Source organism: Eptesicus fuscus, chromosome 14 (assembly GCF_027574615.1).
Source record: "Eptesicus fuscus isolate TK198812 chromosome 14, DD_ASM_mEF_20220401, whole genome shotgun sequence".
NCBI lineage: Eukaryota > Metazoa > Chordata > Mammalia > Chiroptera > Vespertilionidae > Eptesicus > Eptesicus fuscus.
In genome coordinates, this window is record NC_072486.1 from 60,871,316 (window position 1) to 60,896,260 (window position 24,945).

Consider the following 24,945-nt stretch of genomic DNA (forward strand, 5'->3'; position numbering starts at 1 on the left):
TGCAGAAAGCTTTGCTTCCTCTGTTGCCAGCGGCAACCCTGGCCTGCTCTCTCAAGCTCCATTCTGCCACCATTTGTTTGAATTTGTTTACCTTCTATAATTGAAACTTTGTAGCTTGAGTGGAGGCATAGGCCTGCAACGGCTGGCAGAAAGCTTGGCTTCCTCTGTTACCTAGGGAACCTTGCTCTCTCTGGCTGTAGCCTTCTTGGTTTGGGTTAATTTGCATACTCGCTCTGATTGGATGGTGGGTGTGGCTGGTGGGAGTGGCTGGTGGGTGTGTCGGAGGTATGGTCAATTTGCATATTTGTCTATTATTAGATAGGACTAGAAGCCCGTTGCACGAAGTTTCGTGCAATAGACCTTCCTTCACCTGGCTGCCGGCACCAGTTTTCCGCCAGCAGCAGTTTTCCTCTGGCCACCCGCCAATCGGAGCGCCTCCTGCCAGCGCGATTGGCCACCCCGAGAGGAACTCCGATTGGGAGGCACTCTGATCGGCGGGTGGCCAGAGGAAAACTGCTGCTGGCGGAAAACTGGTGCTGTCAGCCACGCAATCGGCTACCCCGAGTTCCGCCACCAGCGCCTTCCGCCGGCTCCATCGGTCCTCCCACAGTGCCGGCCGTTGCTCATCCTGTCAGCCCAATTGGCCACCTCAGTCCTGCCCCCAGCCTGCCACCGGCCCAATCGTGGGCGTAGCAGAGTGATGGTTATTTGCATACTTCCCTTTTATTAGGTAGGATGAGACAAATATACCAAAATACTACTAGGTAAGTTATTCTCCCTCCCCCCAAACACTGCTTTTCAAGTTATTTTAAATTGTTTTTCAAATTTTTTAATTATTTAAAAATATTTCCACTGTGAGATTCTGTCAAAAACCACAGTATAAACTGCATATTAATATGCTGCATATAAATTACATAAATACATACTTTACATATAAAGTACATTATTTCTTATAATTCTCAGTATAGCTTAATTTATTATTCCTATTTTTATCAAAATTATTATAACTCATTCAAGATCAAACGAAAAGTCAGTGGTAAAGTCCTATGTCACACACACACACACACACACACACACACACACACACACACACACATGCCTTTCCTACAAACTCAATCCCCAAACACTATATTTGGTTGTTATATAAGTAAGACTGGAATAGAAAAGGTTCTTTTAAATATTTACAAAAAAAATCATTTTGAAGATGATTAAGATCAACCTGATTAAGCCTTGGCCAGTTTGGCTCAGTGGACAGAGAGTCAGCCTGTGGCCCGAAGGGTGCCTGGTTCGAGTCAAGAACATGTACCTCAGTTGCAGGCTCGGTCCCTGGCCCTCGTGCGAGAGACAACCAATTGATGTCTCTCTTTCACATTGATATTTCTCTCTGTGTGTCGTTCCCCCTCCCTTTCTCTCCCTAAAAATCAATGGAAAGTATCCTCAGTTGAGGATTAACAAAAAACCAAAAAAGAAAACACTGAAATACTAATAGGATACAGAATGGTGACAGAAAGGAATATAAACAGTATGGTTAGTTGAAGGAATGCCAAGATATAAAAGTTACTAGATTTTTCAATAGTATTATTATTATTATTATTTTTTACTTTTGTTTTATTTGATCATAACAGACTCCTGGATTATCCAGACTCAGAACCAGACACCTGTTTAAACTTAACCTAAACCATAATTGCAGTCTTGTGAAAGTTCAAAAATCTTTCTCTGACTTGTCCTAGGGCATCTTTCCTTACATTTCTCTCTGCTTCCAGACAAATGAAGAAACTGCACTCCTGCCCCACCTCACGCTAGACCCCAAACCTAACTGCACCACCAGTTCTTCCACCCTAATCCACCAAACCCCCAACACACACACACACACACACACACACACACACACACACACACACACACACATTCCCAACTCAATTTTATTAGAGAAAACTTATAAGATTTTGGTGACAGAAGACTCATGTCACAAAGTGTGCATTCTGCCATTTGCTGGCTCCACTACCATTTATCTCTATGTTTTTCCTTGTCCCCTTTCTCTGGTCTTAAAAGTTCTCATTGTACTGCAAAGAATAGTTCCTTCTATAATCAGTTCTCCTAGGCATTTTAGGTTGTACCCCACGTACCTTCCCAAATAATAATTCCTTTCTAAAAGGAATGCTGGTGAATAAAATTTTCTGCAACTGCATTTTAAAGTAGAACATTTTAAACCACTAGGTAACTACCACCCAGACATAACAAAGGCATTATAAATTCCACTATATTTTCAAAAGAGTTTGAAAAAATATATACTGGAGACAATCTAAACACAAATTTTCATCAAGTATTTAATTGTTCTAGATTTAAAAACATTTGTACATAAATCTGACTCTTTAAGAAATAAGCATACGTACATTTCCTAGACACTTGCATAGAAAAAAAGATGCCTAGATGCCTAAGATTCTAAAACTGAGTCAAACCTATTTCTGTGGGAGGAAGAAGACGTACCAAGATCAGGAAAACAAATCGCTAGGCCTTGAAATGAACCTTTTCCAAAGAGACCTAATAATACTGCTAAACAAGTTCACAGGTTACTATATGAATTTAGCAGTTAATTTTAAATAAAATATATTTTCTCTTGTTATTTACAAAATATTTGTGAATATACATTAATGCCTAGATTATTTGCATTGAAATAATTTTTACTCTTAATTATTTTATGTCAAAAAAATAACTTATTTATTCCTAAAGTACTATGAGTGAATGAATATTAGCACTCTATGTAGTAAAGACTTTTAAAATCAGATAATAAAGTCAAATTAAACTAAAATTTTGGCATTATTTGCTTTTCAAGATGGTAATTTGAAACCTATTATAATTTTAGCATTAACCTCTAAATATAATGGTATTTAAGCTGTCTTCGCCTCTAGTAACCTAAGAAAAATTTTCCATACCAAATTATAGAAAATTTAAAAGGCAGCAAAAAAGAATAAATGATTCAGAGGCTTGTGAACAGTGTTTAGCAATTAATGGATCCAACAACACTTAATTAGTCCAACAAGACTAATTTGATAGTCTCTCCTTCTAAAATATATCGTGTCCCCTTCATTACTATAATTCCCATAGTATGACATTAAAATATAAATGCACTGAAAATCCAGAAATATATCAAAGTTTACTATGAAAATCAAATACAAATACACCCCTCGCCCCCCCCCCCCCCCCCACACACACACACACACAGAGCTATAAAGGGCTACACATTAAAATTCTTTTAGGTTATTTAATTTCATTTGTTCAGCAGCCTCTCCTCTCATGGGTCACTACCTAGTTTAGATTATGCCTGTGGCTAATGCCTATTTTCTTTGCTACTTGGTTATGGGCATTAACATTTAACCTTTGGAATGAATGGAAAGTAAATTCATGTTTACCTGATACTTAAAAATGCATAAATTTATTTTAAAATTTGCTTTCCGTTGCAAGTATCCCTCACCTGTTTGAACATCAATAACCATCTGATGGCCCCCTCTCATTCCTGGTCGGTTATCTTCTCCATCACCTGAAGTAGAAATAATATTTTCTTTTAAAGGAAAAGCACAGAACAACTGCAAACCCAAAGTAACTTTATTCATAAGTTTGTAATGACTATGCAGTGGTCTGCAAACTCATTAGTCAACAGAGCCAAATATCAACAGTACAACGATTGAAATTTCCTTTGAGAGCCAAATTTTTTAAACTTAAACTTCTTCTAACGTCACTTCTTCAAAATAGACTCGCCCAGGCCGTGGTATTTTGTGGAAGAGCCACACTCAAGGGGCCAAAGAGCCACATGTGGCTTGCGAGCCGCAGTTTGCCGACCATGGGACTAGTGAAAATAACACACACTTATTCTTTTAATAGTAAGTAAAAAGACTCAAAAGAAATAATATGATACATAGCTATCCTATATAATAAAAGGCTAATATGCAAATAGACCGAACGGTGAACAACCGAACAACCGGTCACTATGACGTGCGCTGACCACTGGGTGGCACGTAGGGAACATGGTGGGTGTCGGCACGGCGGGATGGTGGAGCAGGTAAGTGGGAGCGCCAGACTAAGGCGGGGTGCTGATTGCTGTCATCAGGGCAAGCCTTTGGTGGTTACTGAAAATTCTTTGCACCTGCTGCTGGTGCCAGCCCTCTTGCACCCATTTCCAGCACCAGAGCAGCCGCTCGCACCCATTGCCGGTGCCCGGCGCTGGTCCTGATCGCTCGGTGCCGTCAGCGGGTGCAAGCAGCAGCTGCCGGCCTGATCGCCCCTGAGGGCTTCTCCACCTCCCCCTGCTCCTGAGGGGAAATCGGGGCACCAGCCGCCACTCACACCCACTGCTGGTGCCAGCCCAATAGCTCCATGCTGTCAACGGGTGCGAGTGGGGCTGGTGCAGGGAGCGGGGCTGCTGGCAGACAGGGGTCCGGAGGCCATGGCGGGAGGGGCCAGGTGGGGGTGTGGAGGATGGGCCGAGACCCACCCCTGTGCCCACTGCAGCCTTGTGGCCCACAGTTCCTTTCAAGATGCACAAATTTGTGCACAGGGCCCCTAGTGTTTATAATAATTATCTTGCTCTTTTTTCCAATTGCTTTCTGACTATTATTGCAATTGGAAGCTATTTTCAATGTATTTATGACCAATGTCATAAATCAGCAATAATATATAGGATATTCCACAAAAACCTCAGACAAGAAAACTCTAAACTACTGAAGTGACAAAGTGAAGTGGGAAACAATTACAGAATTAGATATCAGGTCTATAATCCAGGCACAGCTTATAAGTAGAATGCGCAGTTTTAAAATTCACAAAACTAGCTACTGAAAATTAAGATTTTATCAAGTTTTATACCCTTGATAATTTTCTTATTGTGTTAACTTTGTGCCAGTATTTCAGAAAATAGTTTCCACATAAAAGACCACCTATTTTATATGAGCAGTGACTGAGAAAACTAAGATTTGCTTTTCTTTTGTTATTTCCATTACAAAGCTTAATAGGTAGGTATGTTTAAATATAATCAGTGAAACTTTTAAACTTCTGTAGGAGAAAACCACTCCTAAATTTATATCTAATCTTACTTTATACAAAATTTTATATAAATGAAGATATAACTTTATTGCAATGGTTCAATAGGTTACAGGATTCTAATCTTACTTGACATATAAATCAGAGAACCCACAGTTTTCTTTATAACTCTCATATTAATGGAAATATATTACTTTGGCTAATAACTTTTGTATTAGCTTCTGCCTATGTAAAATAGGAAACATTTCACAGGGATACTATGAAAAAGACTAAAATGTCATTTGCAACAGCATGGATGGACCTGGAGAGCATTATATTAAGCGAAATAAGTCAGTCAGAGAAAGATAAATATCACATGATCTCACTCTTTTGTGGAATATAATGAACAACATAAACTGACGAACAAAAACAGATCCAGAGACAGAGAAGCATCGATCAGACCGTCAAACCTCAGAGGGAAGGTAGGGGAGGGTCGGGGTAAAAGGAGAGATCAACCAAAGGACTTGTATGTATGCATATAAGCATAACCAATGGACACAGACACCAGGGGGGGTGAGGGCATGAGTGGGGGGGGATGGGAGGGCAAAGGGAGGGGGGGGCTAAAGATGTAATACCTTAATCAATAAAGAAAATTTAAAAAAAGAATGTTGCCAAAGAAGGAGATATATGTAATACTTTAAACAATTAAAATAATAATAATAAAATTAAAGAATTAAGTAAATTTAAAAAATGCATTAACTACCTTTTGGGCATTTTTTTTAATATGAGACAGAACTAAAATTCTACCTTGTTTAACCTTTTATTTCTGTGTATGGAAAGACAAAATAAATTCTAACTTACACTGACCAAAAAAAAAAAAAAAAAAAAAAAGTCAGTTCTTATATAAAAAATAAAATGCAAAACTGAAGTTTTTCATTACTATGGTACTCAAGAGCTAATCATTCAAAAGGTCTCTGCAAATTCTTTCTCCTTTCTAATAGTTAGGTTTAGATTTTGCAGTTCATTATTATTGAAGTTTTGTCCTTTTCTTCTTTTTTCACCCAGTCAGTAATGCCACTTGCAAGAACAGATTAAGAAAACATTGAAATAAATTTATTGTTTGTACTTTATATATTTAATCCATTAGTTTTCAAATACGCAATTATGTTTACTGTAAATCTGCTTTTTTGAATAAAATTACCTCATATATGACTGATAAAAATAGAATTGATATTCCTATAATGCAGAAATTATGGGTGCTCATAGCAATTTTCTCCAGTATATTAATGTTTAAAACTTTCAGAAGAAAGTTTTCTCACAATTAAAGAGAAGACCTTAGCAATCAATATACGATGATCATAGGAAAAAGCTGAATATCTATAGAACTGCCTTCCTTCTTTTAAAAAAAATATTTTTATTGATTTCAGAGAAGGGAGGAGAGATAAAAACATGAAAGATGAGAGAGAACCACTGATTGGCTGCCTCCTGCACACCCCCTAATGGGGATCGAGCCTCCAACCCAAGCATGTGCCCTGACCAGGAATCAAATAATGACCTCCTGGTTCATAGGTTGACACTCAGCCATTGAGCAACATCAACCGGACAGAACTGCCTTCCTTTAATGCAAGTAGTTGCATTAGAGAATTGCTGCACTTTCTACTATATTAACCATCTGGCAGAGTAATGAGTGCAGATGGGGTGACAAAAATTTCCTCCACCTGAAAAAATAGGTTAATGAAGAAGACTACACCCTGAATCAGATTTCAAGTTTGATTAAAACAGTCTTTATTAGAAACAAATGCTCTCTAGGTTCTACAGTTATAAGGAGAAAGCATGAGCACAGGATTTAAGGCTCCAAACTCATTTTGATGCTCAATATAAGTGCCTGCAAAGATTTAACTATATTAATATTATTTATTTTTATTAGGATTACTACTCTCATTTTTATTAGTATCTGGTCATAAAGTTCCATAGATCTAGAATGGTATGCCCCATTTCTATTTTTCTCATAAGCCCTATTAGCTTTAGTGAGCAATTTTGCAGAACTTAAGGTTTTTCAGAAACATGTTTGGCATTACAACACAATGGCCTATAATTTTAGTGTCTCTATAAAAGTAATTTATGATGGTATTCCATGTAAAAACTGCCCAATCTTCTGTTATAGCAGTAAAACAAAAAGGTTTAAAAGAAAAATTTAATATAATAAACTAAGTCTGCCACCTACTTAAGGAACCTACGTCTTGTTTTATGTTTTTTATTTATTATTTTTTAAAATTAATTTCATTTTTTATTGTTTAAAGTATTACATATGTTTCCTTTTTCCCCCATCGACACCTCCCTGGCCACTCCCACCCCCCAGGACAAGCCCCCACTGTCTTGTTTTAAAACCTGCTTTTCATTAACAGAGCACTTTGAAATTTGAGCTACCTGGGGAAAAAATAAAATCAAGACATTACAGCAAAAGCACCCACACCTAGAAGATAGGGCTAACCTTTGGTGCTTTTGGGAATGATCTGACTCCATCGTGGCTTATATTCCTGTTGACTGATGTACTGATTGAACAATCCATCTGCAAATAGCAAAGAATGAGAATTACAACTTAACCAGCTTAAACTTTTTATTACAGCAAAAAAGACAAAAATGTAGAAGCCTACATTAAGGGAAATTATTAATATATCATTAATACAATAGCACATGTTCATAAAATATATCACTGCAGTTTTCATGCTACCTCAAATATAAAAAGTATTGGTTGACAAAGCCATGTAAAGCAATTGTCTTGATGGCAGTTCATATTAAACTCACTATGCCTTCCCATTTTGTCACTACTATACAAGAAAACTAGAGAAGAAAATGGAAGCTCCAACTACTTTGGTTTAGGTTCTTATATCTTCAGGAAAAAAAACAAAACAAAACACTAATCCACTAAAGTGAAAATTCCATTTTTATAGCTTTCTTTGAGTATAAAACCACATAGAGATCAAAGTATCAGTAATAGTTATTAATATGTTTATTGAATACTTACTAAAATTAGAATCCATGCTATCTTAAATATCTGATTTAATTCTAAAAACAATCTTATGAACAAGGCATTATCATCTCCATTTTACAGATGGGGAAATGGAGAAATTAAGAAATTGAACCGAAAACACATCTTTTAACCTAGATCACACATCAATAAATTCTTAATTTACTTCTTAAGAGGAATTGTTACACTAGTTACTATAATGGTCGTGGAGATTGAACTCCCCACATACATTTATCCTACCCCCAAATAATTATCCCTAATCCCATGCCTCTCAACAAAGATTAAGAAAGATATGGAACACAATACTGGCTACTGAACCATGAGGATTTTTTGAGGGGACTGCTAGGAAATGTTCCCTACTTCTAAACAGACATACAGAGAAGAAAAATCTTTTATTCTTTTAAAAATTTTCATATCTGTATGCAATGTACACAATTACTACAGCAATCTGTAAAGGTATGAAAATGAAGTCAGTTCTATGATGATAACAGAGCAGACAGATATAGAAACTGGATCACTGAATTGACCAACCATGAAACTACCTATGGACTTCTTGTTATGTGATATTAGAAGCATGGTGCACGAAATTCATCAACTGGGGGGGGGGGAAGAGGGGGTGGTTTCCCCAGCCTGGCCTGTGCCCTCTCACAGTGCAGGAACCCCACGATCGATCTCCCCAAAGAGGTAGGCCACGCCCACCCATTTGGGGCTCCTCGATAGATTGCCCCAAAGAGATAGGCTGGAGCCAGGGGTCCCGCCTCTGCACGGAGCCACCAGGACCCACCTCTAGGCTGCGCACTCAACGTCAAGTCCCCACCCACTTGCGCACACCTTGCCACACACGCAGCCCGCCACGCCCACCCACGTGCGCCTGCTGCACACGAAGCCTCCTGGTGATGGATTGTTACAGAGTGAGGGCATCACGGTGTGAGGGCGTGACAACCACATAGGCTTTTATTAGTATAGACTAGAGCAGTGATGGGCAACCTTTTGAGCTTGGTGTGTCAAACTTCGCCAAAAAACTGAGCATAACTCTGGTAGTGTGTCACTTTGAGGAAAAAACATTATTTCGCGATATTTATAGTTTAAATAACATAAATGTATAATTGTATATATAATTGTACTTAATAAACCTCAGCAGCCGCGTGTCATCAGAAATGACTTCGCGTGTCAGTGCTGACATGCATGTCATAGGTTCGCCATCACTGGACTAGAGGTTAGTATAGATAATAACAGTTCCTTACTTTTTAAACTACGGTTTTCTTTTACAGGAGCCCAAATAGATTATAATTTATAAAGTTACCTATACGATAAATTCTTTCATTTGACTCTGATTTCAATCTGAATAAAGATTTTCCCTTTTGCTTAGTCACTGAAAGCAAATACTTTTCCAAAGAACTTACAAGTAAAACTGTTTGTTCTCCATGATTTGTATACTCGCCAGGGACTGTGTAATATACAGAAATCTCCCTAATCTCTTTTTCTGGCTAATCATGAAGCTGAATTGTAACCACACCACAACACTTCAAGTCTTTTCAGATGGCTTTAATAAAAACTTCCATATATACACTCAATTTTTTCTTTTTCTTTGCCTTCTGGGCTTTTTAAAATTCCTTAAAAAAGAAAGTTCTACTATTCTTTCCTCCTTTTAAAATTAGTACTAATAAATTAGCATTTATATTTTGTCAAAGTAAGAGGAACAAGTAGATTCACAACTTATTTCAGTGAGAAAGTTTCTATAATGTAATTTACTCCCCATGGGCTTTTCTGATAATTCTTGTCCCATTGAGCCTATTTTAACCAATACTCTTCCCTCATTACAAGAGCTGGTAATCCTTTTTTCAGATAAAATGTTGTGGAGCTCTTAATAATAGTAAAGGTAAGATTATAGTAAAAATGTAAATTATAAATTTACAACTATATGGAAAGAAAACATAATCAAATTTTTTTTCAGTTTTGAGAAAAGCACATATGAGTTAAATACTATTTCATCCAGGAAGGGGGACTGGATGAAAGAAGGTGAAGGAATTAGCCAAAGAACATATATGCATAGCCCATGGACATAGACAATAGTACACAGACAATAGTGTGATGATGGCCAGAGGGAAGGGGGAGTGAGGGGGGTTGAAGGGGGACAAAGTAGGGAAAAATGGGGACATCTGTAATAGTGTCAATAATAAAAAAAAATTAAATACTCCTTTTAAACAGAGAAGATAAAATTATTCAATAAAGACAATGATTTTAAAATATATACTAAGTCTACATAATAGCTACTGAAGAGGAGAGAGAAAAAGTAAAAGATGGGAATATATAGAAATGAGTAGAAAAATTGAAGGAGATAAGCAAATTGCACACATGAAAAATACAAAGCAAAATGTATAAAAGTAATAAATTTCACATTATTTAAAAGTAACCAATTACGCCCTAGCTGGTTTGGCTCAGTGGATAGAGAGTCAACCTGCGGACTGAAGGGTCCCAGGTTTGATTCCAGTCAAGGGCACATGCCTGGGTTGCAGGCTTTATCCCCAGTGGGGGATGTGCAGGAGGCAGCCAATCAATGATTCTCTCTCATCATTAATGTTTCTATCTCTTTCCCTCTCCCTTCCTCTGTGAAATCAATAAAAATCTATTAAAAAAAAAAGTAACCAATTACCATATTACTTGTCTCCCATATAGTTACACAACTTAAGTTCTTTATCTGAAAAAAAAAATGGTGTTTAAGAGTTGGATAGAGGAGGATTTAGATCCTTCCAAATGCAGGCATGTTAGAACTTTACCATTGTTAGAACCAATATATTTATTGAAATTATGTGTGTCTGGCTGGTTCTACCTTATGTTCATCTTAGGAATGTCTCTATCTCCTTTTTTCCCCTTATGCGTTCTATGACCACTCTGAGAGAGAAATCACAATCCCACTGGGGAAAATTCTGCTAATACTCCAAAAGAGTGATCACAGAAACAGCTCTCATCAGATGAAGGACCCCATCACTGGTCTTAAGTCATTCTGGACACTGCAGGTAAAATTCAATTCTCTAATTGCTTTTTCAACCAATCTTAGCCTCACTCTTTTTTTTTTTTTTTAATATATTTTATTGATTTTTTACAGAGAGGAAGGTAGAGGGATAGAGAGCTAGAAACATCCATGAGAGAGAAACATCGATCAGCTGCCTCCTGCACATCCCCCACTGGGGACGTGCCCGCAACCAAGGTACTTGCCCTTGACCAGAATCAAACCTGGGACTTTTCAGTCCGCAGGCCAACGCTCTATCCACTGAGCCAAACCGGATTCGGCAGCCTCACTCTTAATAACCCGAAAAGCTTACAAATACTCTACCCATCAAGATCTTCATTCTATTTGTCTCCTATCAAAGACAACTGTCCTAAGAAAATACTGTCAGTAATTTTCAAAGTAAAAAAAGCAAACTCTCAAACATTATATAATTTTTATAAAGTAATTTCTTAAATATACACACAAACTCACATATGGCAAAAATTCAACATTGACATACATCAAAAATTTAAAAGTGATTTTGTTTGACAAGATTAAGGTGATTTTTGATTTGGGGATTTCTTCTTTGTACTTTTATGTTACCCCAATTTTTTGTATCAAACACTATAATTACCAGAAGAAAAGCCACAAAACAACCAGATATATGGAACTATTTTCTGAACCTTAGGAAAACTTTGTAACATAGTTATTACCAATATAAGTCATTTCACATCTTTTGTTATCCCTGAAATGCCTATTCCTGCCAGCTCACTAGACACAGCTCTGTTTCTAACAAGCATTGCTTTGTACATTGACATTAGCTTTTCTGATTGTTTTAATCCTTACCAAAAGATATGTTTTTATTGCGTTTTTAGAGAGGAAAGGAGAGGGAAAGGGAGAGAGAGGAAGGGAGGGAGGGAGAGGGAGAGAGAGGGAAAGGGAGGGAAAGGGAGGGAGAGGGAGAGAGAGGGAGAGAAACATTAATTGGTTGCTTCTGGTATACAGCCTGACAGGGGATTAAACTCACAACCTAGTTAAGTGCCCTGACCAGAATGGAACCCCAAACCTTTTGGTACATGGGACGACACTCCAACCAAGCCACCCGGCCAGGGGACATTAGCTTGTTTTAACAAGGATAAAGCATACGCCCAAATATGCCCGAAGGATTTACAATCAGGAATGCAGAAGATATTACTTCTAAAATTTATAATATTAAGTATCCCAAACAGAAAATATTAGAAATTATGATCTTACTCTAGGTCAATAAAGTTAATCTTCTAAATAATGACAGTTAATAGTGTATAATCAGAAATGCTTAGTATATTAAATGCTTAGAACAGAAAAAAAGGCAGGGGGTGGGAAACTTTCCTAGCCACTTGGCTGTCATTTCCTCTAAGTCATCTTAATGTTACTAAGTTCCTTACATTTAAACAATCTACTCATAAAAATCCTCCTTTCAATAAAGCACATTCCTAGTACCTAATGGCACCCTGACAAGTCATACCAGTCCCACAAAACAGTCATGCAAACATTTAAAAAAATTGTTTTGAGAACTTTTTAATTTGCCTCCATTTCCCTAACAAATCCCTTTTGTCTTCACTAGTCTAAAGTCACACAATTTTCTTTGCTACCTCTTACTCTTCTGTGCAGACGATTAGAAAACTTGAAGAAAATTATTTAGATACTAGAGGCCCGGTGCACGAAAATTCATGCACTCGGGGGAGGGAGGTCCCCTCAGCCAGGCCTGCACCCTCTAGCAGTCCGGGAGCCCTCAGGGGATGTCCGACTAACGGTTTAGGCCTGGTCCCGTGCTGGCCAGCCATGAGCCAACTTCTGGCTGAGCGGCGCTCCCCCTGTGGAAGCGCACTGACCACCAGGTGTCAGCTCCTACATTGAGCATCTGCCCCCTGGTGGTCAGTGCACGTCACAGTGACCAGTCATTCCCGGTTGTTCCGCAGTTAGGGTCAATTTGCATATTACCCTTTTATTATATAGGATGGCACTATCAAATCTGAAAATAACTTTTAAAAAGACCTTAAAAGAAGAAATTACTTTTATTGAGTATCTACTGTGTGGAAGACACCACAAAGGTTTACTCATTTTCTACTTAAAATAAACCTATGCAATGGTCATTAATTACTGCAAAGATTAGAAAATCAAGGTTTAAAGATGTTAAATAACATGCCCAACAACTCGAAAGAAAACAGTATAAAGCCCCATTCCAAAGTCCGAAACCTTTTCAACTCTTCATAGACAACATGTGAATATAGATACACACATATATAACAGACTAACACACATATAATAGACTACTTTTTAAATTGAAATCTAACATGAAATGCTATTAATAATAGACATGGTAAAATGAAAAAAACACATACAAGACTTAGGGGAAAAAAAACTCACCATATCAGACCATTCTACTATGAGATTAAACAAATTCAATATTATAAAAGAATAATAAAACTAAAGAAGGTGAAATATATCACTTACGATTTAAAGGAAAAAATGCAATCTCTCTCTTAAGACACTGGCTGCTGTGGCTAAAGTTTACTTTTTATGTTTTGATTCTTCTCTGGAACATTGGTTTGCCATTACTCCAGACTACTTACTAACTTAACAGAAGCATTCTTGTTAGTTGGAAGTGGTTCCATATCAATGGCCAGTTTGTGAAGCTAGCTGTTCTACCAAAACAACAACAACAAAACACAACAAAATGAAACACCTCTTCTTTTGGAGAAATCATGGCTTCACATAAGACACAAAAGCAAAAACAGCCCTGGCTTTGTGTGGCTCAGTTGATTGGAGCATTGTCCTGTGAACTGAGTGGTCACAGGTTTGGTTCCCAGTCAGGGCACATAGCCAGGTTGCGGTTCAATCCCTGGCCAATCAGGAGGGGTGTGGGAGGCACAGATCAATGTTTCTCTCTCTCTCTCACCCTTCCCTTCCCCTTCCTCTCTCTCTAAAATCAACTGGGGGAAAAAACAAACATAAATTACAGCCCTCTCACATCTCTTTACATTACTAATATCCCACTCATTATTACCTTTCTGACATTTTCATTTTATAATATTAAATCATCCAGTCACTGCAAATAAAAAATAATATAGAGATAAAAAAAGAATGCTGCACTTTTCAGAGAAACATGATAAAGATGATTCTCATTTAAAGACATATTATTGCCTTTTGCCAGGGAAACTGGGTTACCAATAAATAGCCCAAATCTGGAGCAGCTTACATTTAGTCGCTATTTCAATATAATAACATACTTAAGAATCTTCTTTTACATTTCAAAAATGACTAATACAAATGTTTATTAAGGCTTTGGTAAATAGTAAATTCTGTTTCAAAACCATATGAGACATGCTAAAGAAACTTTATTTTTTAATAGAAAAAATTTAAGTTTTAGAAATCAAAGTCATAAAGTTGAAATTCTTTGAGGCAATCAAAAATGCTTCAAACATTAAAGCAGGGTAAATATTTTTTTCAATACACTGCTTTCAGTATCTTGTTTTAATGTTCAAAAACTTCCTTTCAGTATCTAAAAACAAATGAGAAGTTCACATGTCTATCCCAAATAATATTACCATGTTCTCTATATTTCTAATTCTTGAAAGACCTTTTGTTTTGATATTCTATATAATTCAGCAAAAAATTTTAGGCTTTCTACTGAAACAATGACATATGACATTCTCATCTATAAAAATATGGCAACACCCATTACACCGTTTTGAAAATCTCAAAAACAAATGAAACAGCAAGGTATTTAAACGTGCCTGTGAACAATCTACATTTTAAAAATGCTATTTTTAAAGAGGAAGCCAGGCAGTTGCTAATATTTCTATATACCTATTTTTGATAAAATCCAAAGTAGGAAATCAGAAAAATAAAATTATAAAAAAGAAATGGAAATATAACTTTGCAGAAAGCACACGAAGACCTAGTTGCTAACTATTTTCAAACTATTTAACCCTTTGCACTCGCTTGCTTTTTTCTCGATTCCTTTATTCTAATGCTAACCGTGTCAAGTCACACTCGACATCCGAGTGCAAAAGGTTAAAGGCTCCAGTCCAAAACTATCTCAATTTCCCCTTATGGTTATTATAAACTAGAGGCCCTGTGCACAAATTCATGCACCAGTGGGGTCCCTCAGCCTGGCCTGTGGGATCGGGTGGAAACCGGTTCTCTGACATCCCCCGAGGGGACCCAGATTGCAAGAGGGCACGGGCCAGGCCGAGGGACCCCACTGGTGCACAATCAGGGCCAGGGAGGGACTCCAGAGGTTGACCAGCCGGGGAAGGACTGCAGGAGGGCTCCAGGGCATGTTCGGCCCCAATAGGTCAGACCCCGGCAGCAAGCTAACCTACTGGTCAGAGTGTCTGCCCCCTGGTGGTCAGTGCACGTCATAGTGAGCGGTTGAGCGGTTTTAGCATATGATTAGCATATTACGCTTTGATTGGTTGAACAGATGATTGGACATTTAACATATTAGGCTTTTATTATATAGGATAAACACATTTCATATAGACCAAACTAAGCACAAGCTGTTCTTGTCTCCAATAGTGTATACTATCTTAAAAAGTACATGACAAAAAATGAAACTTAGGAAGAAAGCTTTTACCAAAAAAAAAAAAATAACCTCACCTAAGATCCCCCCCCCCCCAAAAAGAGCAGAGATTATAGTACTGCTGCCTGATTTCTCATCAAAACACAGATTACATTTTTAAAAATTAAAAATTCATTTATAGGTAAATAATGTGCAGAGCATAAAACCTTTTTGATAATTCAAGAGTAATAATGGCTAGGTAAAAGATTTTAAAAATAATGTATTTCAGCAGTTCAAATTCTGAAGAAAAATATGAATTAAGGCATTTATAGTACAATAATAATGGGGAAACTGAATCTGTAAATATTTATTAGGATAGTAAAGCATAGTAGTAAAAAGTATGGATTCAAATCTTAGCTCTGCCACTTGCTAGCTTACACTGTCTTAGGAAAATTACTTAATCATTCTCATTTATTAAATGGGGATAACAACAATACTTACCCTAGGAAGTAGGTATGAGAATTAAACAAATTTATTCTTATATAGGGTTTCATACATTAAAAAAAAAAATTGTATTGATTGATTTTGAGAGAGAGAGGGAGGAAGAGGAAATAAGGTGAGAGAATGAGAGAAACACTGAGATGTTGTTCCATTTGTTTATGCATTCATTGGTTGTTTCTTGTATGTGCCCTGACCGGGACTCGAACCCTCAACCTTGGTGTATAGGGACGATGCTCTAACCAACTAAGCTACCCAGCCAGGACTTTATATAGAATTCAGAAGAGTAAATGGCACATTGTAACACTCTCAAATTCATGTTAGTTATTATAATTTTAATTATGTAATATTTGGAACTATACTGGGCAGAAAACTAACAATCTTTTATGCACAAAATGAGAACTTCAACACAAAGGCTAAAAGGAGTTAAGAGAAGGGGAAGTGCCTGGGGTACAGGAATAACAAAAGAAGCTATCTTGAAAGAGCTGGCCTTGAAGAATGAGTTAAGAGTGAATAGTGACAGAAAGAGAAGCAATCAGGTAAGGGAACACAGCATAAACAAGGGCACAAAGACAGAATGGGCAGGAACATGGAAAGAAGCCATGTTTCCAAAAGCAGCCTGGCAGTCCTGTGGGGGAAAGAGATTCTGCATTTTGAGTGCTGCTGAGAAGAAACAGTATCCTAAGGTGAAAAGCAAAAATCTTGCTATCCTAGAACACAACCCTAGCTACTGATCGATAAGAAACTCATCTCATTTAAAGATTAATAATACTAAAAAAAATTTAAAAAAAATTAACTCAAGAGCTATACAAAGATATAAAAAGGAAGAGGAAGAATTATTTTAAGTGGCAAATTAATCTGATTTAACAAAAAAATGAAGGCATGTAATAGATGAAAATGGTAAAATTTTTTACCATGAATATAAAAACGTTAAGCAACCCTCTCTATAAAATACAAGCACAAATTAAAGATATAAACAGTTGAAAAGTAGAAATATAAATACTTAGAAAAGATATGGTAAAGCAATAAGAGGAAATAAAATATGAATTGTTAGAGTTGAACGAAAAGAGAAAGAAAAAAATTAAAACATCACAGAAATGAAGGTCAAGATATAAGACCATACTAATAACATAGTAATGGAAATGAGATAAAGGATTTAGAGAAGCTTGAAGAATTCAGCATAAATGTGCTATTAAAAAGAACAAATGAGAAAATGAAAGAATAGACAAAGGCAACATAAATTTAATTAAAAGGAAACAAAATACACAAAGCTAACAGTGCTGCAACATTGAAGTTGCCCTGTTAATATAACTTTAAACTAATCTAAAAATAAAATAAAATACTTAAACAGCCATAGAAAAAAAATTTAAATTCAAAGGAGCAAGAGTTGACAATTACAGTATACTCTTGATAGCAACAATAACTGGTTAATAGCAGAATAATATCCAAAAAGGTATTTGAAGAAGATAACTGTCAACCTAAAATTCCATATTCAGCAAATATATTCTTCAAGAAAAGAGATAAAATTGTTGAGCAAACAAAAACTGAGAGTTAATCTGCATCAGGAGAAATTGTAAAGGAAGTGTTTAAGGCAGAAGGAAGATGATCCTACTTTTAAGATCAGCAATGCAAATAGTAATGAAGAAAAAAAATTAATAAATATCTGGTAAAATTAATTAACATTGGCTGTATAAAACAAGAACAGTACTATTTTATAGGGTCTTTGAATCAAATTTCAAAATAAAGGACAATAGCATGAGTTGGAAGGTGAGTAGATGAGAGTTGAAAGTCTATACTAATAATATAGTAATGGTTGAAAGGAGAGAGGGAAAAGAAACTGATGCATTTTGTTAAGTATGTATACTTGTCATAATTTCTAGACTAATCATAAATAAAATATACAGAGTGCATTACTTCCAAATGAATAAAAATGAAAAGATTAAAAAGTAAAAACAAGAGACAACAACCAAAAAGAAGAACAGATATGACAAAGAATATAAAGTGGTAGGTTTAAATGTATATATTTATCTGTAATTCAAACATGTAAACAAATGGTTAAATCAAAAAGGGCAGATCTGCCCTAGCCAGTTTGACTCTGTGGACAGAGCATCAACCTGTGGACCAAAGGGTCCCAGATTCAATTCCAGTCAAGGGCACAAACCTTGGTTGCAGGCTCCTCCCTGGCCCAGGCCCTGGTCAGAGATTGTGCAGGAGGCAACCAATCGATGTGTTTCTCTCACATTGATGTTTCTCTCTGTCTTTCCCTCTCTCTTCAACTCTCCCTAAAAAAAAAATCAATGGAAAAATATCCTCGGGTGAGAATTAACAAACAAACAAACAAAAAAAAAAAAGAAGGCAGATTATAAGAAATCCAACTAAATTTCCAGGACATACTTCTTTTAAAAAAGGATACAGAAGGGTTGAAAAGAAAAGATGGAAAAAGATAGGCTATGCAAACACTTAGCAAATGAAAGCAGATCTTAATGTAAGACAAGTTATACCTCAAGACAAAATATTACTAAAGATAAAAACACACTTCATAACAATAAAAGATTTAATTCAAAATAAAAGAATGTAAAATTTATGTGTATAGAAAAATGGCTTCAAAATATATAAATCAAAAAAATTGACAGAACTATACGAGGATAGACAATTCCATAATCATAGGGGGAAGTATTAAAATATTTTTCTTAGTAATTGTGAAAATAAAAAAAAATCAATATTGGTAAAGATTTATGCAACGTGATTAGCAAACTGAACCAAACAGATATATAGAACTGTGCCCCAACAACTAAAGAACTCACATTCTGTCCAAGTATAAATATGTTTATAAAAATTGAACAAAGTGGGCCATATAGTAAGTCTCATAAAATTTCAAAGGACTAAAATTGTACAGAACATGTACTCTGACCACTATTCACTCATGCTATAAGTCAGTAACAAATAAAATCTTTATGTATTGAAAACTGAAAACTATTATTTCTATATAACTATGGCACACAAAACAACCATATTATTTCATAATGAAATTACTGAACTGGATAAAAATAAACTTCATAGCACAACTGAAAAATAAGTAGAGGTGTTGGCAGCAAAACGGCACCAGGTGTTAGACCTGTGCTTGCGCTCTGGCTAAGAAAGAATTCAAAACCAAGACCTAAACTATAAGAGGAAGTTTATTTACAAAGTCACAGAAGTAGAAGAAGTGAGCCATAGAAAAAAAACGGGCACAGAAAACAAGTTACAGAGGCAAAAGAAGGGTCCTTGGAGCTTAGGAGAAAGGGAGAGGCAAGGGAAACCTGCCTGGAGGAAGGGACTGCACATTCCACAGAGAGCTGCACTGGGTCCTCCATCTAAAGGGAATTTATCTGGAGGTCTCAAGGGAGGATTCCAACAGAATCTTAATCAGCTTTCTAAGTGTGTCCTTTTAGGGTAATGGTTTCTACTGATTGATTGGGGCCAGGGCAGGGGTCAATGTAGCTGGTCCTGATGTCAGCCATGACATCCCTTATTTGGTTTGCTACTTTTCAGGGCCTGGAACTGAAACACAACTGAGGCCTAGATGTATCTGATGCAGGTCTGAACCTCATTGTCCTGGGGGCTTAATGCTTAAGGGCTATTCTACAGCCTCCTTGTTCATTCTCCTTCTAAGGGGGTCTAATGCAGATGCCTAGCAATACTTTAGGGAATAAGGTCAGAAAAGGGTTTGAACCACATGACCAGCAATATGCTAGGGGAGGAAAGGTCACTCTAGGGGTGAGGTCCCAGCCCAGTTTTGCTCATTGCTAGGTACTTGGTGACCTTCTGTACCTGGCCCATCGTCCTTGATTTGCTCATGTCTGTCTAACTACCTACCTCAAAGGGAAATTAATACCCTAAAATGGGATAATAATGTTTGGAAATTAATATGCTAAGCATCCATCTCAATAAGACAACAAATTAATCCCAAAGAGAGAAAGAAGACATTAAACATATCTAGTAGAGCATAAGTCAAGGACATTAAAAATAACAGAAAGGATCAACAATACAGAAATTGGTTCCTTCAAAAACAACAACAACAAAAAAAACCCAGTTTGATAAAATTCTGGTGAGAGTGAGTGATGGAAAGAAAGAAAAAAAAAAGAACTATAAGGAATAAAAAAAAAGAAATCCTGCAAACATTAAAGAAATAAAAAGTGGATATTAGGCATATTTTCATGTCTATAAGTTTGAAATTTTAAATGGCACTGACAAATTCCTAGAAAAATATAACTTTTTAAACCAAACAAACAACAATCCTGAATAGTCCTAAAACATTTAAAGAAATGAAATTGATACAAAAATTTCCAACAGAGCAAAATACAGCAAAAATTATATGACAAAGTTAAGAATATCTGGGGTTTAACATTAGAAAATCAATCATTATGATTTCCCATATTAATAGAATAAAGCTGGAAAAAAATCATATCACAAAGGATAAAGAAAAAAGTGATAAAATTCACTATCTATTTATAACATAAACTCTTAGCAATCTAGGAATCTGATATAGGATCTCCAATAATCACAGATCAAAAATCATTTTAATTATGGAATATTGAAAGCATTTATTTTGAGATGATGAACTAACTACACAAGTATCTCCACTATCATTATGTCACCTCACCCTTGCACTAAGTATCCTGTCCAAAAGACTAAACACAAGGGGGAAAAAGCATAAGGGTTGGAAAGAAAAATGAGTCATTATGCATAAGTATCTTAAACTGAACAAAAATAAAACATAGCATAATAAAATTTGTGACTTAGAACTAAGACAATGAATGCTTAAAGGGAAACTCTTGACATCAAATGCCTACATTAGAAAAGAAGGATCTCAAGTTAATGGCCTCTGCTTTCATTTTATGAAAATAGAAAAGAGCAAATGAAAACAAAAGCATGTAGAAGAAAGGAAATAAATAAAGACAAAATAAATCAATGAAATAGAAAAATATATACAGAGAGGGAAAAAGACAAAGGAAAACCAAGAAATGTTTTCTTAAAATAAAGTTAAGAGCTCTCTAGCCAGATTGCTAAGGAAAAAAAGACAAAAATTACCAATATCAAAAATAAGAGATGACATAAAGGTATGAAGAGGTTAACAAAATGTTATGAACAACCTTATACCAATAAATTCACCAACTTAGATGAAATGAGCATATTCCTCAAATACACAAACTACCAATGCTCACTCAAGAAGAAATACAGAATATAAATAGTCCTAGAGTTATTGATAATACTAAATTTGCCGTTAAGAACCTTGCCACAAAGGTAACTCTAACAAGATTTGAGATCTCACTTAAAAAAAATTTTAAGGAGGGAAATGGGCCTACCATATAATTAATAACCAATGCATAAACCAAGGGGTGAGAAGGGACAGATTACAGAGAGAAAAAAAAGAGGAGGAGGGAAAGAGGGGAGTAAGAAGGGAGAAATAAAGGAGGTAAAAGGGGAGGGAGGAAAGGAGACCAAGACCTCAAGTTGAAACTTAAGGAAATTCAGACTAGTGAGCCTGTTGGAGTGCTATTTATACAACTTTAATCCACCCTTTTCTCACAAAGTAAACTTTCATTTCAAAATGAAATAAGATAAATACTGCATAAAGAGGTTTTCTTTGATAATTTCCTGTTCCTAGGTGATTACTTTTGCCCATCATCACTGGATTATTCCTTTTGCCCCTGGCATTGTCAGAGAGGAAGTGGCAATGATTGGTTCAGGAATCACCTTTAATGTAAAGATATTTCTACGCAAATAAAAAGCTAATTAGAGACACCTTCTTAAAATATAGATCATACTTGAAGAGTGTAATAATATACTATATATATATAGTATTTTTCCCCCATTATAAGATGCTTGATAAAAGATGCTTTTGATTCTCTAGACTTTCCTCTTTAGCAAGGAGGAACTTCTTGTCCTTTTCTGCTATGTTTTTAGTGGAACAGAAGCCAAAAACCTCTGCAATGTTTAGTTCCTTATTTGTCCAACAAATTATCATCAGTGAAGTCAGCAGCAAACTGAACAACCCTGGAAAGAATGTTTATTAACTAAACACTGTTGCAAGCCAGTTGAGGAGTACAAAAAATATGACTTGGCTCTAAGTCTCAAGAATAGTTACTACCAATTTAACTTGGTTTCTTCCTAGAGCAGGAAAGATAAGTCTACATAGTATCAGAGTTGGATATGATTTTAAGAAATTCTCTTAAATGTGTATATAACTAAACAGACAGTTTTAAAATGTAACTGCTTTTAGCTTAAGAATTACAGAAAGTTGTCAGAAATTTTTGTTGCTATTATTGTTGTTTACTTTACCTTAACAAAATATTACATGACAAAGATTTGAAGTAAAACAAAGACCTCATAAAATTACTTGTATCTTTCTTATTATGTAAGTTTAAAAAATATATAGAATTCATTCTCTGAAATGGCATACATGCATACACATATACTTTCACTAGTGGCAGTTTAATGGTTTGGGAATGATTATCATATATATTCTATTTGTTTATATTCCAAAGTATATTCTATTTAATATATAATAATCATTTATTTTTTTTTTAAAAATATATTTTATTGATATTTTACAGAGAGGAAGGGAGAGGGAGAGAGTTAGAAACATCGATGAGAGAGAAACATCAATGAGCTGCCTCCTGCACACCCCCTACTGGGGATGTGCCTGCAACCAAGGTACATGCCCTTGACCAGAAACGAACCTGGGACCCTTCAGTCCGCAGGCCGACGCTCTATCCACTGAGCCAAACCGGTTAGGGCCATAATAATCATTTATTTGCAGGCATCGTTACCAATTAAATAAGCAGTAACAATGTACAAGGCTGAGAGGCAGGTTTATTGTTGTAACTCAATGGAGCTAGAAGCACCTCATTTTAAGTTAACTTTAAATTTATAAAGAAGGCAGTACTGGTTCTGTATTCTCCTGTTGTAAAATGCTACCAATATCAGATAAGTGAGTACCTAATAATACTAGATAATAACAGTGATAAGATTAAAACATATAAAAACATTGAGAAAGTCTATGATTCTTTATTTCTTTCTATAAAAGATTCACCAAATTTTATTCCACAAGTTTTATATTGAGCATTAAGCAGCTTTTACTCACAATGGTTTTGACACCAAATGTATGGGGGTTTTTCTTACAGCAACCATTCCTCTGACACCAACCAGGTATCCAACAATTCAATTTAATGCTGACATTATCTATCTGGAGTTAAGCATCAGATTCCACAAGTTAAACGGCTCAGTCCCACAAGATGATCCCCACTTCAGATGCCAAGCACAAGTCCCAGAGGTCACAAATCAAGGCTTTCCACAACTCTCCTCAAAGTTCAATAACTCAGTGTGATCACATAATTCAGGAAAGTGATTTACTTATTCTATATAATAAAAGCCTAATATGCTAAATGTCTGGTCATCTGGTCGGCCATTCAACCAATCAAAGCATAATATGCTAATGATATGCTAAGGCTGCTCAACTGCTCACTATGACGTGCACTGACCACCAAGGGGCAGACGCTCTGACCGGTAGGTTAGCTTGCTGCTGGGGTCTGGCCAATCAGGACTGAGGGAGAGGGCCGGACATGCCCTGGAGCCCTCCTGTGATCCCTTGTCGGCTGGCCAACCTCCTGCATCCCTCCCTGGCCCCAACTGTGCACTGGGGGAGGGAGTGGGGGGGGACCTCGGACTGGCCTGCGCTCTCTCGCAATCCGGGACCTCTCAGAAAATGTTGGAAAGCTGGTTTCGACCCAATCCCGCAGGCCAGGCTGAGGGACCCCACTGGTGCACGAATTCGTGCACTGGGCCTCTAGTTATTATTATAAAGGATACAACTCAGGATAGCCAAATGGAAGAAAGGCATAGGGCAAGTGTGTGTGTATAGCTTCGATGCCCTCCCTAGGCATACCTTTCTCCCAGCACTTTCATGTGTTCACCAAATTGAAAGCTCTTTGAACCAAGTTGTTTAGGGCCTTTTTTTGTTGAGGTTCCACTGGCTGTTGGTGACTAAACTCAATCTCTGACCCCTCTCCCCTCATTAGAGGTGGTGAGGTAGGTGCTACTGAAATTTCCAGCCTCTAATCACATGTTTTGGTCTTTCTGGAGATCTGAAGCTATCTAGGAACCCAGCCACTAGTCATCTCAGCAAGCAAGACACTCTTATCCCTCCACATATTCCAAGGGTTATAGAAGCTTGGGCCAGGAACTGTACAAAGACCAAATATATATATATACACACACACACACACACACACACACACACACACACACACATATTTTTTTATACCAGAAGCACCTATTCTGTTCTTTGTCACCATGGAAGTCACTGTGGGAAACTGTTTTAAAGGAGGCCATTGTATAAAGCAGAGATTTTCAACTGGTGTGCAATTTTTAAAACATACAATACCTGACTATTTTTTTAATTGGTTTCAGAGAGAAGGAAGAGGGAGAAATAAAAACATCTACGATGAGAGAGAATCACTGACTAGCTGCCTCCTGCATGCCCCATACTGGGGATCGAGCTCACAACCCTGGCATGTGCCCTGACCGGGAACTGAACTGTGACATAGTTCATAGGTCGACGCTTAACCACTGAGCAATGCCAGCCAGGCATAATACCTGACTATTTAGTCTAGGGCACTAACCTCTTTTCTCTTAGATTGTCAAATAAAAAAATGACAGCTGTCAACACAGCAATGGCTATTCAATGTGAATAAATCAATATTACATCTTTTCTTTTGTCAGACCTGCAAAACATATATTTTGGTGTGCTGCAGAATTTTAATAATTAGTTTATGTGTGCCATGAGATGAAAAAGATTGAAAACCGCTGCTATAAAACAACAACAGATCCTTT

The 24,945-nt window shown here is 36.6% G+C and overlaps 1 protein-coding gene and 1 pseudogene across 3 annotated transcripts in view; one reads left to right on the forward strand and one right to left on the reverse strand.

Moving 5' to 3' along the window:
- MKLN1 (muskelin 1) overlaps positions 1–24,945 on the reverse strand; it is a 201,298-nt gene that overhangs the window by 83,435 nt on the left and 92,918 nt on the right. For all 3 annotated transcript variants that reach the window (XM_054726677.1, XM_054726679.1, XM_054726678.1), the window contains exons 7-8: positions 7,502–7,579; positions 3,473–3,538 (exon numbers count right to left, since the gene is read on the reverse strand). In XM_054726677.1, coding sequence (XP_054582652.1) covers positions 3,473–3,538; positions 7,502–7,579 — 144 coding nt within the window. The remainder of the gene's footprint in view (positions 1–3,472; positions 3,539–7,501; positions 7,580–24,945) is intronic.
- The window catches only part of LOC129151523 (putative 40S ribosomal protein S26-like 1), an 81,934-nt pseudogene that overhangs the window by 48,021 nt on the left and 8,968 nt on the right, over positions 1–24,945 (forward strand).